The sequence below is a fragment of the Cherax quadricarinatus genome, chromosome 21, assembly GCF_038502225.1.
Source record: "Cherax quadricarinatus isolate ZL_2023a chromosome 21, ASM3850222v1, whole genome shotgun sequence".
NCBI classification, from domain to species: domain Eukaryota; kingdom Metazoa; phylum Arthropoda; class Malacostraca; order Decapoda; family Parastacidae; genus Cherax; species Cherax quadricarinatus.
In genome coordinates this window covers 40,561,609-40,579,806 of record NC_091312.1, presented here as the reverse complement: position 1 = coordinate 40,579,806, position 18,198 = coordinate 40,561,609, and the positions used below count along the sequence as shown (strand labels likewise).

The window sequence follows — 18,198 nt, the reverse complement described above, 5'->3', positions numbered from 1 at the left end:
TACAGATTTATACGCTCTCCAAGTCATTCTACTTCGTTCCATTCTCTCTAAATGACAAGACCATTTCAACAACCCCTCCTCAGCCCACTCACTAATATACTTTTAGTAACTTCACACCTCCTAATTTCCACACTACGAATTCTCTGCATCATATTTGCACCACACATTTCCCTTAGAGAGGACATCTCCACTGCCTCCAGCCGCCTCCTCGCTGCAGCATTTACAACCCAAGCTTCACACTCATACAAGAGTGTTAGTACCACTATACTCTCATATATTCCCTTCTTTGCCTCCACGGATAACATATTTTGTCTCCACAGACACCTCAATGCACCACTCACCTTTTTTCCTTCAGCAATTCTATGGTTAACCTCATCCTTCATAAACCTATCTCCTGACAAGTCAACTCCCAAATATCTGAAAACATTCACTTCTTCCATACTCCCTCCCTCCAATGTGATATCCAATTTTTCTTTGTCTAAATCTTTTGATACCCTCATCACCTTACTGTTATCTATGTTCACTTTCAACTTTCTACCTTTACACACCCTCCCAAACTTGTCCATTAACCTTTGCAACTTTTCTTTAGAATCTCCCATAAGCACAGTATCATCAGCAAAAAGTAACTGTGTCAACTCCCATTTTGCATTCGATTCCTCATAATTTAATCCCACTCCTCTCCCCAACACCCTAGCAATTACTTTTTCTACAACCTCATCTATAAATATGTTAAACAACCATGGTGACATTACACATCCCTATCTAAGACCTACTTTTATTTTTAAGGTGACCCCGTGGCCTGGCTGGCAAACCTCTCGCTTCACACACGGAGGGCCCGGGTTCGATTCCCGGAGGAGTAGAAACATTTCGACACCTTTCCTTACACCTGTTGTCCTGTTCACCTAGCAGCAAGTAGGTACCTGGGTGTTAGTCGACTGGTGTGGGTCGCATCCTGGGGGACAAGATTGATGGAATGAATGATGATGAAAGTTTTTCTTTTTCGGGCCACCCTGCCTTGGTGGGATACGGCTGGTTTGTTGAAAGAAGAAGAAAAATTATTTATATGGGATAAATGTTGTATTCTGAACACCTCTGCAAAAACAGTGATTATGTGTGAGTGAGGTGAAAGTGTTGAATGATGATGAAAGTATTTTCTTTTGGGGGATTTTCTTATTTTTTGGGTCACCCTGCCTCGGTGGGAGACGGCCGACTTGTTAAAAAAAAAAAATGTTCTTTGGGCAGCATGTATAGTGTTCAGAAAACTGTCATTGATGACTCTTCGTTACCCCAGTCCACAGATAAGTGTTCTCTAAGCCCATTGTAATCTGCTAAGCGAAAATCTAGGACCGTTACCAAGTTATCCCTTCTATCATACTTCCATTCAATGCTAAAGGTAATTGATTTGTGGTCGCTTGTGCCGAGTTCCTCTGTAATTTCTAAATTATTAACAAGGGTTTCCTTGTTTGCCAGAACCAAATCAAGCAGATTATTTCCCCTTGCAGGTCCTGTCACAAACTGCTTCAAAAAACAATCCTGAACTACTTCTAAGAAGTCATTAGATTCTAAATTCCCAATCAAGAAATTCCAATCAATCTAACTAAAGTTGAAGTCCCCTAGAATTACTACATCATTGTGGCCTCAACAATTTTCTCCCACAGTAGTCTCTCTTGGTCCCTATCTAAGTTTGGGGGACGGTATATCACACCTAAAATCAATTTCTCGTGCCCCTCTGAAAATTCTATGCAGACAGACTGTATGTGTTATTTCAGACTTTATACCAGTTTTTATGCAACAGTTCAAGCGTTCTCGGACATACAGTGCCACCCTACCCCCCTTCCCGTAAGAACATTGCGATGGACAACTGAGACCGCTTCTTCGTATCTACAGTTTTCTAGGGAATTATGCCTCTATCAATGTCATTCATCACCTTCAAAGCCCTCAACATAAATATGATTTGGCGGCTGGGAATTCGCAAATGTTCGAAGCCAGCGAAAGTGGAAAACACGAATGTTGAGGGAGACCTGTATAGTATTTACAATTAATGTTAACTTTCACTATATTAATTTGACTTGTTGACTATGAAAGCACAATAGTTTAAGAAATTTCACATACATACTGAAATGTCTTATAGTTTTAATGACTATTTCTCTGATTTTTTTAGCATCTAATGATTTTTAACACTTACACTGTCACATAGATCTACGTCACTGATGCTAATATCGCTCAATTATTATTATTATAATCAAAAAGAAGCGCTAAGCCACAAGGGCTATACAGCGCTGCAGGGCAGGAAGGAAGTGAGGGCATCAGGTGGCAAAAGGGAGATGGATGAGTAATAGGTTACGGATAACAGCGGGGTAGTGGATGGTGAAAGGGTAAAGGGCAGCAAGAGACTGAACTAGAAAGGGCTGAGGGGAGTGCGAAAAGTATCATCAGAGTACGTGGAGTAAATCAGTCGTTGTCAAGAAGTCAATGAGAGAGTCAGGATTAAAGGAGGGTCCATCAGCAAGAAGGGAAGGTAAAGAGAGAGTAGTAGAACGAAGACGACGTTGGAGGTAAATTCTGTGTGCTCATTGATAGAGAGGGCAGTCTAACAGAATGTGGCTAATCGATACTGGAACTTGACACTGCTCACAGAGAGGAACAGGGTGCCTCTCCATGAGATACCCATGAGTAAGACGAGTGTGGCCAATGCGAAGGCGGGAGAGAGTGGTCTCCCAACCTCGGCACTGATGACAAGAAGACGGCCAGTAACCTATGCTCGGTTTAATAGAATGAAGTTTGTTACTGAGCAGAGTTGACCAACGTTGTTGCCAACGGGTGCGAAGGTGGGTAGCTATTGCAGCAAAATAGTCCAGAAATGGAACACCTCGATAGGAAATTGGTAGGTCATGTACTGCTGACCGCGCAGCAGTGTCTGCCTGTTCATTGCCCTGTACGTCGACATGACCAGGGACCCAACAAAAAACAATATTTATGTTTGGTAGAGATACGGCGTAGCCAAAGTTGGATACGGAGAACTAGGGGATGAGATGTATCAAATTTTCGTATAGCCTGTAGAGCACTAAGGGAGTCTGAGACTACTACAAATGATGACACAGGCATAGATGCGATACGAATAAGTGCTGCAAGAATGGCATACAGTTCAGCAGTAAAAACGACGCTAGCTGAAGATAGTAAATGCCCCCGCACGACGCTGTCCGGAAACACTGCTGCGAATCCGACGCCGTCTGAAGACTTAGAGCCATCTGTGTACACAGCGGTGGCATGAGAATGGGAGTGGAAGTGATCAAGAAAAAGAGAGCGGGAAGCCACCGTAGGCAGTTGAGCTTTCGAGCAAGGGAGTGAGAAAGAACAGACCCGAACAGCTGGAACTTCCCGGGGGGTAGGGAAAAGTGAGATGCTACATGAACATATAAAGGTGGTAACTGAAGGGAAGACAAGAGTGAATGTAGGCGAAGAGAAAAGGGATGGAGCAAACAGGGGCGGCGAACGAATAAAGAATGTCTACTAATATCGGTGACCATTCTACAAATGGAAGGATTGTGTAGATCGTGAGAGCGTACATAGTAGCGAAGGCAATGGGCATCACGGCGATCAGACAAGGATGGAACATTTGCTTCTGTATAGAGGCTCTCAACAGGGGAAGAGCGAAAAGCACCAAGGCACAAACGTAAGCCTTGGTGATGGATAGAGTTAAGGCTAGAGAGAGTAGCAGGAGAGGCAGCGGAATAAATCTGGTCACCATAATCGAGTTTCGATAAAACGAGGGCTGAATGTAGGCGAAGCAGAGTTCGACGTTCAGCTCCCCAGGAAAGATGAGCAAGGGTTTTAAGAAGGTTTAGCCGGCTGTGACAAGTTGCCTTCAGAGAGGTAATGTGAGGTTTCCAGGATAACCGACAGTCAAAGAGAAGGCCTAGAAACCTGACTATCACATTCGGGGATACGGGAGCCATAGAGATACAAAGGATGATCGGAGATAACAGAGCGTCTAGTGAAAGTAATTTGGTGAGTTTTGGTACTTGAAAATTTAAACCCATGCGTGGTGGCCCAAGTGGAAACACGGTCGACCGCATGCTGGAGAGAAACTGCAATAAGGTGACAGTCAGCGCCTGCACAAGCAATAGCGAAGTCATCAACATAGAGTGATGACCAAATATTGGGTGGAAGAACAGAGGCCAAATCATTTATAGCAAGGAGAAAAAGTGTTGTGCTTAGAACACATCCCTGAGGGACACCTTCAGCTTGGACGAAGTCCGGGGAAAGAACATTATTGACTCGAACACGGAAATGTCTGTCAGTTAAAAAGTTCTTAAAGAAGGATGGTAGATTGCCTCGGAGGCCTAAGGAATGGGCCTGGGCCAAAATATTATACCTCCAAGTTGTGTCATATGCCTTCTCAAGGTCAAAAAATATGGCAATAACTGAGTGATTATTTGCAAAGGCATTACGAACATACGTATCCAAGAGTAGTAAGGGGTCTATGGTAGAACGACCCTTACGAAAGCCATATTGACTAGCAGAGAGACTGTTGTGAGTCTCTAAATACCACATTAAACGTCAATTTACGAGGCGTTCCATCACTTTGCAAACTGCACTAGTAAGAGCGATGGGGCGATAGTGGGAGGCATCATGTCCTGTAGTACCCGGTTTGCGGAAAGGGAGAACAATGGCAGATTTCCACAGCTGGGGAAGAACTCCTTGTGCCCAAATAAGATTGAAGAGGTGTAAGAGGACTACAAGGGCTGACCGATGTAAATGTTGTAACATACGAATATGAATGTCGTCAGGCCCAGCTGCCAATGATCGGCAAGCTGAGAGCGTTGCCTCCAGTTCTTGAAGTGTAAAAGGCACATTATACTGTTCTTCTCTGAGAGAAGAAAAGTCCAAGGGTACTAACTCTCTGGCAGACTTTGAGGAAAGAAACGAGGGGCATAGATGGAGCCCTCGGGAAATACGGACCAGATGTGTGCCAAGTTCAATGGCAACGTCGAGAGGGTTTGCTACATCAACACCAGCGACCCGTAGAACAGGAGCCGGGTCAGGAGAGTATTTACCACTCAATTTCATCACTTTTTTCCAGACTGCACTCATAAAAGAAGCACAGGTGATGGTGGAAACATAGTCTCGCCAACAAGTGCGTTTAGCTTCACGGATGACACGGCGAGCGATCGCACGCTTCTGCTTAAAATCAAGAACTCTCTCAGCGGTTCTATTGTACCGGTACCTGCCCCATGCAGCACGTTTCAAACGTACTGCACGAGCACAAGCAGGAGACCACCAAGGCACGCACTTCTGAGAATGCCTGCCTGAGGTTTGGGGTATAGAATGAGAAGCTGCGGTATAAACTGATGTCGATAAGATGTGTAGGAGCTCATCAATGGAGGATGAAGAAGGAACCTCACTAAAAGCAGTGAGGTGTGAGTAAAGATCCCAATTTGCCCGATCAAATTGCCAGCGAGGGCTACGGAAAGGTGGTGAATAGGAAGGAGAAGTAAGAATGATCGGAAAATGATCGCTGTCATGTAAGTCTGGTAGAACAGACCAGGTGAAGTCTAGTGCAGTGGAGGAAGAGCAGACTGATAGATCGATGCAAGAGAGAGTATGAGTACGAGGATCAAAATGGGTGGGAGTACCCGTATTTAAAACATGGAGGGGGTGAGAGGCGAGAAAAGCCTCCAACTGAATGCCACGCGAGTCACAATGAGACCCCCCCAGAGGAAATGGTGGGCATTAAAATCACCAAGTAACAGAAGTGGTGGTGGTAAGGATGAAACAAGAAAGGCAAGTCTGGGATAGAAAATGCTCGAGAAGGAGAGAGATATAGAGAACATATTGTAAACCACTTATTCAAGTGGATACGGGCTGCAGTGTAATGCAGCTAGGTATGGACAAATAGTTGACAGTACGGAATATCATTGCGTAGAAGAAGGGCACTTTCATTAAAGGTCCCATCTGAGAAAGGATCCGAAGAATACAATAAATTATAGCCTGAGATAGGTTGGAAAACAGCCGAGTGTAATTTTGGTTCTTGTAAGCAAGCACCAACAGGGGAAAACCTGGAAAGCAACATCTGAAGCTCACCCTGATTACCCCTGAGGCCGCGGATATTCCACTGTAAATAGGCCATGATTGGCGATGAAGAAAATATCAGGAATCTGTAGGTGAAGGCACGTACGGACTAGAGGGGTTAGAAAAGTCAACGTGTGGTGGCATTGGCCGAATGCCCAGTCTGTGGTGCCGACGACCATTCTAATACATCTTGCAGTCAACCTCCATCTTGCCTTAATTGTAATGAAGCTCACCCTTCGTACTCCCGCCGTTGCCAGGTCTACTTAAATGAACGTGAAATCCGGCCATAGATCTGTTCAAGTAGCGAAGGAACGGAGCGTTGCGAAGAATGGGGTTGTGAAGATGGAGGAGAGGGAAGAGAAGGAACAGGAAGTGAATCAGTGTCCACTGAAGGTTTAGTCTCTGCAATATATTCTGAAATGGCTTCAAGTGTTTCTGAATTCAAAGATGTATGGGGGACCATATTGGAGATAGAAGGAGGAGGGTGAGTAAAGATTGGGACAGTAATGGACTGTACCAAAGTAGAGGGGGAGGGAAGAGTGTAAGGGACTGGAGATGAAGTGTGGGGGGGGGGGGACAGAAGAGGCAGAAACCTGGGAGGTAGCAGAAGAGGGAGTAACTTGGGAGGGGACGGGGGTGGAAGGCATAGTACGAGGAGGAGGGTGAATCTCCACACTTGTAATAGAGCCAGAGAGAGGGGAAGAACTAGGTACAGAGACTGGAAAGGTAAAGTGTGGAGGTGGAAGAAGGGAAGGAAGGGGCAAAGAAGATTTGAGCAATGTGGATTTTTTGGACTTCTGAGTAGAGGGGCGATTGGTATTAGGTGTCGTACGAGGTCTTGTCAATACTGGGGCTTGTGAGGAAGGACGCGAAGATGTGAGAACAGATTGAGTTGTAGTCGGGACGTCAGAGCCAAGGACAGCAAAAGGATTAGATGCCGTAGTGGCATCTAATCCTTTTGCTGCAGAAGATGGGACCCCAGAAGTGGGGGGATGTTTGGAAACACGAGAATAAGAAACACGGGGTAGTCTCCCTTGGAGGCGGAGATGAGTAACCGCCATAGCATAAGGGAGACCTTCTGCCTCTTTGAGGCAACGGATTTCACGTTCATTTAAGTAGACCTGGCAACGGCGGGAGTACGAAGGGTGAGCTTCATTACAATTAAGGCAAGATGGAGGTTGACTGCAAGATGTATTAGAATGGTCGTCGGCACCACAGACTGGGCATTCGGCCATAGATCTGCAATATTTCGCTGGGTGACCAAAACGCCAGCAATTTCTACATTGTTGCGGTGTAGGTATCACCTTTCGAACTTGTAACCGATGTCCCGCGACATATACAGAGGACGGGAGTTCTCGGCTATCAAAAGTTAAACGAGCCACATTGCAAGGGTAACGTCTCCACCCCCGGGCAGGAAGGACATAAGTGTTTACTTTGAGGATTGGGAGATCCTGGAGTTCCAGCTGTTCAAAAATGTCATTGCCACATGACTGGAAATTCTGTTGGACTATGGTATGGGGCAGAATGACAGTACCACTACAAGAATTGAGAGAAAGATGCTTTTCAATAGTGATAGGAGTAGTATCGATATTCGAAAGGAGAGAAAGATCATGAGCTTGGGTAGATTTCTGGACAGTGACGATGCGCGTACCGCTCTTGAGAGCATGAAATGAAATATCTCTGCCAACATGACGCAGGAGCGCTTTGCCAATACTATGGTCAGAAAGGTAGGCAGAAGAAGTTGGTCTTAAAGTAAAGAATTTAGTCCATTGTGTGGTCCGAAACTGAGCGTGGAGAGGGAGTGCTTGACGTGTCGGTCTTTTCCGAGTAGAATGGGAAGGTAACGAAGGAGCATCATCAGGAGATTGACGTTGGTGTTTAGGAGTAGGACCGGAGTTGGTCCGGCGTGAAATGGGCGGGCGATTCGAAAATTGCCGTACCGTAGAGGGAGAAGCCGGAAGCATAGTCAAAGGAGAGCGGAGTTCAGACAAATCGAAGGAGTCAGTCGAAGTCCCGGTACCTGAAGCGGGTGAGGAAACAGCACCAGCAAGAGGTACAGGGGCATCAGGAGTGTCCGAAGAGTGGTCTAAACACAAGGCAGGGTCAGAATGGGGTGTGGTATCAAGAAGGGGCCTGGGGGTAGTGGGTTCATAGACTAGGGCTGCCATGGTTAGGTTACTCCTTTGCTTTTTGTTTTTAAGAAAAAAAAAGAAAGAAGAAAAGAAAATAAAAATAAAAAAAAAGAATAAAAAAGGGGGGGAGCGGGGAGGAATAGTTCCCAGGAGGAATGAAAGGGCCAGAAATCTCCCTCCGCGCCCAAGAGGACCTCAACACCGCTAGTAGCGCAGATGCAGCATGGAACCCGTGCCATACCCTACCCTTCATGCCAGTAAACCAGCAATCCGGGATAGCAACCTCACATCTGCCGAGCTACCTCGGTGGACAAAAGAGAGGGCGGCCGGATATCCGCCACAAAGCATACCTCCTTCGGCCACCACCCCCGGAATCCGAAAGGTGGCTTCCAGAGATACACCCGTCGCCCGAAAGACACCCAAAGCTACTCCGGGATACCGGAGAGGGATCGGGACAACCCCAGGCAATCCAGATTCCACGGCAAACTACGCCACCGCCAAGAACCTCAACGGAATGGGATGGACCCCGGTGTCCTTTCCCCTACCTAGAACTAGCGCGCCTGTGGGAGAAATCCCAAAGGCCAAAAAGAGGAAGGGCAAAAGGGAGGGGTGAGGAGGAGGAGGAGGAATGGAAAAAGGGGAGGATGGGGAGGATGGGATAGGGGAGGGGAGAATGGGGGGTAATTAGGTTCGGTCTGAGGAAATATCGCTCAAGATCTTAATTTGAGCACAGCTCCCTCAAATAAGCTGCCTAGACGTAAGAGAATATATCTGTTTGATAAGCATACATATTAAAAAATTCCTGCCCCACACAGTGTTTGATAGTAGAGCAAACTTCTGAACTTGTGTTTGGTTTAAAACGGCAAATCTGAGGTGGTTTCTAGGATGGTTGTTTTGGTTTTATTGGAAAGCTACTACTGAAGTAGAGATGATTCTGGTCAGTTTCAAACCAGAAGTAGTTGAAAACATAGCTCAAAGTAGCAGAAATATTAGATTTCTGATGATTTTTTTGTGGTAGGGAAGGGTAGCCTCCCCTCCCTTCCTGGTCTATTTTAGTTTTTTACCAGGCCTGCTTCAATTACTGGGACACCATAAACCATGACAAATCATTTGTGGTTATATTTTGTGATTTGTTTGCAATCATTTCACGAGTTGTATTTTATTATCCGAGAGGCAGGGTACAACTTTGATTTTTGGTGCCATGATGGATTCAAAGCAGGACAAGTATAATAGAGAGGCTTGGAAATGTGATCAATGAACATAGGATAGGTTGCTTTAGTGGCTGGAATGCCTACAGTGTTTATTTTGGACTATTTTTTTGTGTAAAATTGGCCAATTACAAAATTCTGTGCACATGACAGGGTACTTATGATTGCTGAATGAACGGTTTCTTGTGCTCAATCGATAGAACAGAAGACATACAAGCAAAATAGCTATAAATTAGGTTGAACTGATCATTGGAATTGGCTTACAGGACTCAAGTCGGCAAAAGTGTCAGTCCATAAATTGCGACCAGACCACCAATTTTGTGCTTGCATAATTCTAAGTTTTCAATCAAATTTCATTTTTTTTTTGTGTCATTATAAAAAGAAAAAGATTTTCTACCAATTCAGATTTTTTTTTAAATCACAGCACTATTAGCACTGTCATTAAACAGTTAAGCCTTTCCCTCCTCTTCTCCCTAGACTGAAATCCTGGTTGCAATAATGTCACCAAGTGCTAACATTAATTTCTATTTTGACAGTTTACATTTCTTTATTTCTGGAACATTCAAACAATGTTTGCCTTTCAATTTATCTCGCCACTGTAGGTACTGGTTAAGATATCCACTTATTTGTTGACACTTTACCATCAGAATGTCAAAACTTCTTACACAACAGATCCATCATCCTTGTACCAGTATATAAAGTTGTTTTCAATTTTCCATTTTGTAACACTACCAAATCCTTTCAATAATATAACTAAACAAAAATAATTATGCTCATCCCCAGAAATATATGCACATACAACACCTATTAACTTCCAAGACCTAGTGCTCTCAAGTGTATATAAAAAACTTATTTGTAATATACTTTTTTTTATTAACATCAGCCATTTCCCACTGAGATAGGGTGACCCGAAAAAGAAGAAACATTTTCATCACTCACTCCAACACCATCTTGCCAGAGGTGTGCTATCACCATCTTGCCAGAGGTGTGTCATCACCATCTTGCCAGAGGTGTGTCATCACCATCTTGCCAGAGGCATGTCATCACCATCTTGCCAGAGGCATGCCTGCACAACAGTTCAAAAACTGCAACATATCTCCACCCACCCTTTAGAGCACAAGCACTGTACTTCCCAACTCCAGGACTCAAGTCCAGCTAACCAGTTTCTCTGAATCCCTTCATAAATGTTACTTTGCTCACATTCCAACAGCATGTCAAGTCATAAAAGCCATTTGCCTGTACTCACTCTTATCTAACATGCTCAGGTAGGCTTGTTGGAAGTCTAAGCCCCACGCACACAAAACCTCCATTACCCCCTCCCTCCAACCTTTCCTAGGATGACCTCTACCCCACCTTCCTTCCACTACAGATTTATATGCCTTCCAAGTCATTCTAATTTGCTCCATCCTCTAAATGTCTGAACTACCTCAACAACCCCTCCTCAGCCCTCCAGATAATACTTTTAGAAACTCTGCACCACCACCTCTTCTCCAAGCTACAAATTCTCTGCATAATATTCACACCATGCACTGTCCTCAGGCACAACACCTCCACTGCCTCCAGCCTTCTCCTTCTTGAAACATTCGCTACCCAAGCTTCATACCCATATAAAAGCGTTGTTACCATTATACCCTCATACATTTCCCTCTTTGCTTCCAGGAATAATGTTCTTTGTCTCTACAGACTCCTCAGTGCACAACTCACCTTCCCCCCCCCCTTTGTCAATTCTATGGTTCACCTCATCTTTCATAGACCCATCTGCTAAGTTCACTCCCAAATATCTCAACAAATTCACTTCCTCCATACTCCCTCCAATTTGACATCCAATCTTTCATTACCCAAATTGTTTTATCCTCATCACCTTGCACTTTCCTACATTCATTTTTAATTTTCTTCTTTTACACACCCTCCCAAACTTGTCCATCAATCTCTGCAACTTCTCTTCAGAATCTCCCAAAATTAGTGTCATCAGCAAAAAGTAACTGTGACAACTCCCATTTTGTGTTAGATTCTTTATCTTTTAATCCCATACCATACTTATTATATAAAATTAACTACATAATATTTTCTCTAAAACTAGACATTGATTCACTTGCTATATCAAGTACCTTTTTTTTTTTTTGGGGGGGGGGGGAGACGAAAATCACATCAAGGGTCTATCAGTTACAATGTTCTGTCTTACCTTTGGTATACCTTTGATGAGTTTCAAGTCTTTCTACTTCTTTTGCATAAATTCTGCTTAAGTTCTGACCATAAAAATGTTCAGTATTTTTTCCTTAACAATAATTGGTTGTACAAACATCTCTCCATAAATCAGTGCTTCAAGTTCATGTTAGTAAAGGCTTTCACATATTACCATAAATTTATAAGCCCTAATGGGTTTATTTTCCCTCCATAACAGTTCAACCTGTTACTCAGTTTATAGTCTAAACAAATATAAATTGTTCAACTAAACATTTCAATACTGCATCTTTGTCTCTCAGTTGAAACTAATTTATCTGATTGTCAGTTACAGTGGTACCCCAAGTTTCGAACTTAATCCATTCCAGGAGCTAGTTCTAAACCATACCACAGGTGGGATTGAACCCGCGGTCAGTGTGTCTCAAAACTCCAGACTCTCTGACCGCGGGTTCAATCCCGCCCGTGGTATGGTTTGTTTGCAATCGTGTCATTACGATTTCGTGAGTGAAGCTAGTTCTAAAGTCGAAACATTCAAAACTCAAAGCAATATTTCGCATAAGAAATAACGAAAATAATTAATCCATTCCAGAAACTCAAAAATATTCACAAAAAAATACATTTTATAGAGATTAATATAGTTTTACATACACACAACATAGTACAATTAGTAATAGATAAATAAACATTTAAATAAACATATAAAATAACATTTTTATTTACCTTTATTGAAGATTGTTGATGGCATTTGGAAGATAGGAAGGAGTGAGGGAGTACTTATTGTTTGGAAGGGGAATCCCCTTCCGTAAAGACTTTAGGTAACAAGTCCTTACCTGGGATTACTTCCCTTCTTTAAGATTTCCTTAAAATGGGACACAGTTCTGTCACTGTACTTGTTGCAGAGATGGTTTATTTCAGCTTGCTCAAGGTGATATTTTTCAGCAAATGCCTGCACCCGATTCCACAATGCACAAATCTCCTTAATCTCTGAAGAAGGCACCATCCACCATCATCGACCAATACCCTCCACCAATACCATCCACCACCACCATTCACCAATACCATCCACCACCACCACCACCATCAACAACCACCACCATGGTAGCTTATTTCACAGTCGCACTTAATAAACAAGCAACAAACACAATGAATTAATTGTGAAATGTTTAAATGAGAGCGCAGGTTAGTGTTCACTCAAGCATTAACAAAGCCAGATTGGCCAGATTGGCTCACGACGCCTGTGCGGGGGATGGGGGCAGGTGGACAGATCTGGTATGCGGTTCGAGACACGGGGCACGTTTGATACTCGGGACAAAATTGGTTCGAAAAAAGCGGTCAAAACTCTAAGCGTTCGATAGTCGTTGAGTTTGAAACTTGGGGTTCCACTATATATTATAAAGTTGGAGAAGTAACATACTATTCTCCAACTAGTAACCCAACATCACAGTTCAATCATTTTTTCTAAATCTTATCATCTACATGTGAAACTATGTAAAAAAAAATATCTTTCCTCGGATTGTTCACTGCTTTCTTTATTTGTGCTTGTGTTAGATTTTCTGTTCCTTTCTGATATGCTCATTGACATATCCTTCATTGTTTCTACACCTTGTTTCTTCTAGTTGCTATACTTCTATTAATGTAGTTCCCAAGACAATATAAAACACTTTTAAGCAAAATGCTTCAAGCATTTTTCCAGAGTTTATAAAAGGTATTGAATTAGCTTTAACTGAGTGTTTGGCACAGATTTAACAAATAATTTCCTCTTAAAATAACTATCCAAATTATTATCTTAGATTTATAAAATAATCTGAGAAACAAAAAACAGAGAAGGATGGAATCTCCACTTACCAGCTTTGAAAAATGGTACTGGCAATAACCGCAGTACTTAACGTTATCCAAGTAGTTTCCTGCTTCCTCACAAAGCAAGCCCATTGACTGTGCACATGTTACATGAAAGTGCTGCTTACACCCTGACTTGTTACACTGCATACACGCACCAATGATGGCTCTGCTTTCTTTGCCACCCTCTTCACAGATGTAGCATGACTGAAGGATGCAAATGTTTAATGATAAAGAACATAGTCCCCTTAATAATGAAATATATAATTCACTATTAGTACTGAACAAGTCATAAATGACAGCAGTCACTGTATAAGATAAAGATACCTTTACATAAAACTTCCTAATACAATCTAGATCACCTACATGAAAAAAATTGCTAAGCAATTTGATGTACTGTACTATGAAAAAGATTAAAAAAACATGCTAATAATACAGGACTACATAGATATAATCTAGAGTTCAACTTTACTTAGGCTGTACCTCTCGGTGACAATGCAGAGGTGAAACAAGAAGACATGATCAATAAGTATTCTCCTAATGATGTGATTCATCTCAACATTTACTAAAGTTGTACCACACTTACTGAAAACAATCATTTTAACAACCTAACTTTAAAAACAACTGATCTCCAAGTTATTATGACTGAAACAGATGAAAATGCAACCATTCAATGCTCCTGATAAACACAGTTCATTACAGAAAATTAGAATACAAATTAGTGTTCTGTGTACACTTCACCAAATGCAAAAACAAAAGTAATCACAGTTTGTGACTTCCTCCTACCTTATTAAACCTCTCTTGTGGAATGAGTTGGAGCATGATGGGCTCCATGGTGGTGACATTTCCAAATCGCACCTCAGGGATGTACAATGCACACACCACGTGTGCCCAACCACCTGAGTCAGTACGCTTGAGGGCGCCATCTTTACTCGGGCACAGTTCGCACCTCTGCGAAAAAATGCGCCTCCCGCCTGAGTGCTGGGTGAGCGGCCATAGGGTAGGTGTCAGTGGGTTTGGGGTGCCAGGGTGGGAGGGACAGGAGTTATGGCAGTATAATGGAGATAAAAGGCCAGGGTTCTGTGGCTGACATTGATATCACTAGGAACAAATAAAAATGTGCAACACAACACTAACTGCCCGTTTGATTATAAAACGTTAATTATTTTCTGTAAAATCCTCTTTATTAAAAAATTTATTAGTGCAGATACATAACAGTGCTCTGTCTATAAAATCAAATCAAATGCTAACAATTATGCTGAAGATGAGATTGAAAGAGTGGTGGTTCATTACAGTTCATGCAAGAAATTTGAGGAAAGAAACTAGTGCTCCCTAGAATAATTCACAAATTCAACAAATTGATTGTAACCCTTCGAGGGTCCAAGCCGTAGTTTTACGCCTTGTCCATGGGTCCAAGAATTTTATTTTATTTTTCTTATGAAATGGTAGAGAATCCTTTTCTGACGGTAATAAAACAAAGTAAGAAATTTGATGGGAAATTGATGAAATTATACTATGGCGAATTTTACTGCTTCAGCGATATTTATGCACTGGTGATTTTGCTCACCTTGATTCCTATTTTAGGCAAATTACATTATTCCAGTCGACCAAATTCTTAACTGTTTCGCTAGTACAGTGTACTGCTTTATTTTATCGACTGCGCACAAGAAACTGACCAATTAACTATTTCAACTATCCAATAAAGTGATCAGAAATTGGCAATTTGACAAATTTCACACAAAGTTTAAAATATTCCAGTTTCAAAATAGGATCCAGAATAAACAATGCAGGCATTCCTGGCACTAAAATAACATTTCCTCTGTTAATTAGTTATGTTTCCAGGCTTTACAGATAAATTCCATTCTGATTTTTCATTCACATAGAAATTTTTATTCACACCAAAAAATAGAAGATTTGCTCTCATGCAATAATGTAATAATTGTATAAATAATATCAGCACATTTGTGAATGTATATTAGACTCACCAGTTGGGCACGTGACGTCATTTGTTCACTCTTGAACATCAGCAAAAATTGAACATTTCTGTTATTTTGAGCTCAATTTCAAGCTATTTTCAGTACTAAAACCAATTATAATCATCTCTATTTCTGTAATATATCATCCATTCTATCAAATGAGACCAATAAACTGCGACTACAACTGTAAAAACCATAGGAAAATACAACGCAAAGTCGCTGTTTTAATCCAAAAACACAGTTGCATTTTTTTCTTATTATGCACTGCGTGCTGCAGGATTTGTTTTATATGGTGCACACTTACCACATAGATCCATTCTCTCATATCTAGGCCCAAATTTACCGCTCACAGCTTATCTGAGTGAGCTGAACTCATGGCGTAGAACTATGGCTTGGACCCTCACAGGGTTAAGAATGAGTTTACTAAAGATTCCCTTATATACAATTTTGAAAATTCATGTGAAAGAAATTACCCTGATGTCAGTCCTCACATTCATCATCAAGATTAAGAAAACTACAGTAACATATTGAACAGTCGAATAATGTACAGTACAGTACTATATGAATGAACTGCATTATTATCTGTACATGTATATTGTATACCAGTACGTGTATTACTGGAGTGAGCAAATTATATGCAAGCCCAAGCTGGAAAAAATTCAAGATTGCTGACACAATTAAGTGGCCAGGAAGTTTTATCCTATTTCCCTATCTGGGAAATAGATTAAAATTTCCTAGGTTTATGCCCTCCCATAATTGAAGCAGAACTAGTGAAAAATCATAAAACAGCTATTTCAAGCTACTTCTGGTCTGAAACTGACCAAAATCATTCTATCAGTTGATATCATGAAACAGCCATAAAACCCACAAAAACCATTCTATAAAACACCTCAGTCTGTTAATCAAAACCAAACACTAGGTAAGAAGTTTGCTTTTCCCTCAGGCACTGCATGAGGCAGGATTTTCTTTTTTTTTAATATAGTGCACACTCAACATACAAATCCATAATCTCAGGTCTAGACCAAAATTTACCACTTGTATGATATGTAAGGGCACTGTGCTTAATAAGTCATGCAAAGAAACTATAAAATAATTATATGATGCTACTAATCGAGATGAGTTAACTGCAATAATATTACTGTTTATCAAACATACACTGACAAAGATATTATTTTAATACAGTTTTTAGCCAAAATGAATAATGATGAATGCAGTGACAGTGGTGAAGAAAGTCCAGATACTATAAAGGATTTTTTTTTTTAAACCACATTGGCCATTTCCCAGAAAGGCAGGGTGACCCAAAAAGAAAAAAAAAACAAAAAGAAAAAAACTTTCCATTCAACACTTTCACCATCACTCATACATAATTACTGTCCTTGTAGAGGCGCTCACATACAACAATTTACACGTCCCTCCAAACTGCCAATATCCCAAACCCCTCCTTTAAAGTGCAGGCATTGTACTTCCCTTTTCCAGGACTTAATCCGGCTAAACAGTTTCCCTGAATCCCTTCACAAAATATTACTATAAAGGTTTTTTTTATTATCACACTGGCCGATTCCCACCAAGGCAGGGTGGCCCGAAAAAGAAAAACTTTCACCATCATTCACTCCATCACTGTCTTGCCAGAAGGGTGCTTTACACTACAGTTTTTAAACTGCAACATTAACACCCCTCCTTCAGAGTGCAGGCACTGTACTTCCCATCTCCAGGACTCAAGTCCGGCCTACCGGTTTCCCTGAACCCCTTCATAAATGTTACTTTGCTCACACTCCAACAGCACGTCAAGTATTAAAAACCATTCGTCTTCATTCACTCCTATCAAACACGCTCACGCACACCTGCTGGAAGTCCAAGCCCATCGCACACAAAACCTCCTTTACCCCCTCCCTCCAACCTTTCCTAGGCCGACCCCTACCCCGCCTTCCTTCCACTACAGACTGATACACTCTTGAAGTCATTCTGTTTCGCTCCATTCTCTCCACATGTCCGAACCACCTCAACAACCCTTCCTCAGCCCTCTGGACAACAGTTTTGGTAATCCCGCACCTCCTCCTAACTTCCAAACTACGAATTCTCTGCATTATATTCACACCACACATTGCCCTCAGACATGACATCTCCACTGCCTCCAGCCTTCTCCTCGCTGCAACATTCATCACCCATGCTTCACACCCATATAAGAGTGTTGGTAAAACTATACTCTCATACATTCCCCTCTTTGCCTCCAAGGACAAAGTTCTTTGTCTCCACAGACTCCTAAGTGCACCACTCACCCTTTTCCCCTCATCAATTCTATGATTCACCTCATCCTTCATAGACCCATCCGCTGACACATCCACTCCCAAATATCTGAATACATTCACCTCCTCCATACTCTCTCCCTCCAATCTGATATCCAATCTTTCATCACCTAATATTTTTATCCTCATAACCTTACTCTTTCCTGTATTCACTTTTAATTTTCTTCTTTTGCACACCCTACCAAATTCATCCACCAATCTCTGCAACTTCACTTCAGTATCTCCCAAGAGCACAGTGTCATCAGCAAAGAGCAACTGTGACAACTCCCACTTTACGTGTGATTCTTTATCTTTTAACTCCACGCCTCTTGTCAAGACCCTCGCATTTACTTCTCTTACAACCCCATCTATAAATATATTAAACAACCACGGTGACATCACACATCCTTGTCTAAGGCCTACTTTTACTGGGAAATAATTTCCCTCTTTCCTATGTACTCTAACTTGAGCCTCACTATCCTCGTAAAAACTCTTCACTGCTTTCAGTAAC

General features: G+C 41.9%; 1 protein-coding gene across 13 annotated transcripts in view; it reads right to left on the bottom strand.

Moving 5' to 3' along the window:
• The window catches only part of LOC128689171 (protein AF-10), a 236,773-nt gene that overhangs the window by 156,767 nt on the left and 61,808 nt on the right, over nt 1–18,198 (bottom strand). For 11 of the 13 annotated variants that reach the window (XR_011392290.1, XR_011392291.1, XR_011392293.1 and 8 more), the window contains exons 3-4: nt 14,216–14,410; nt 13,439–13,636 (exon numbers count right to left, since the gene is read on the bottom strand). Coding sequence is in view for 7 of the 13 variants with exons in the window: in XM_070087402.1 (XP_069943503.1) it covers nt 13,439–13,636; nt 14,216–14,410 (393 nt within the window). In the remaining 6 variants the exon portion in view is untranslated. The remainder of the gene's footprint in view (nt 1–13,438; nt 13,637–14,215; nt 14,411–18,198) is intronic. The other 2 variants (XR_011392292.1, XM_070087405.1) reach the window with 1 other exon arrangement.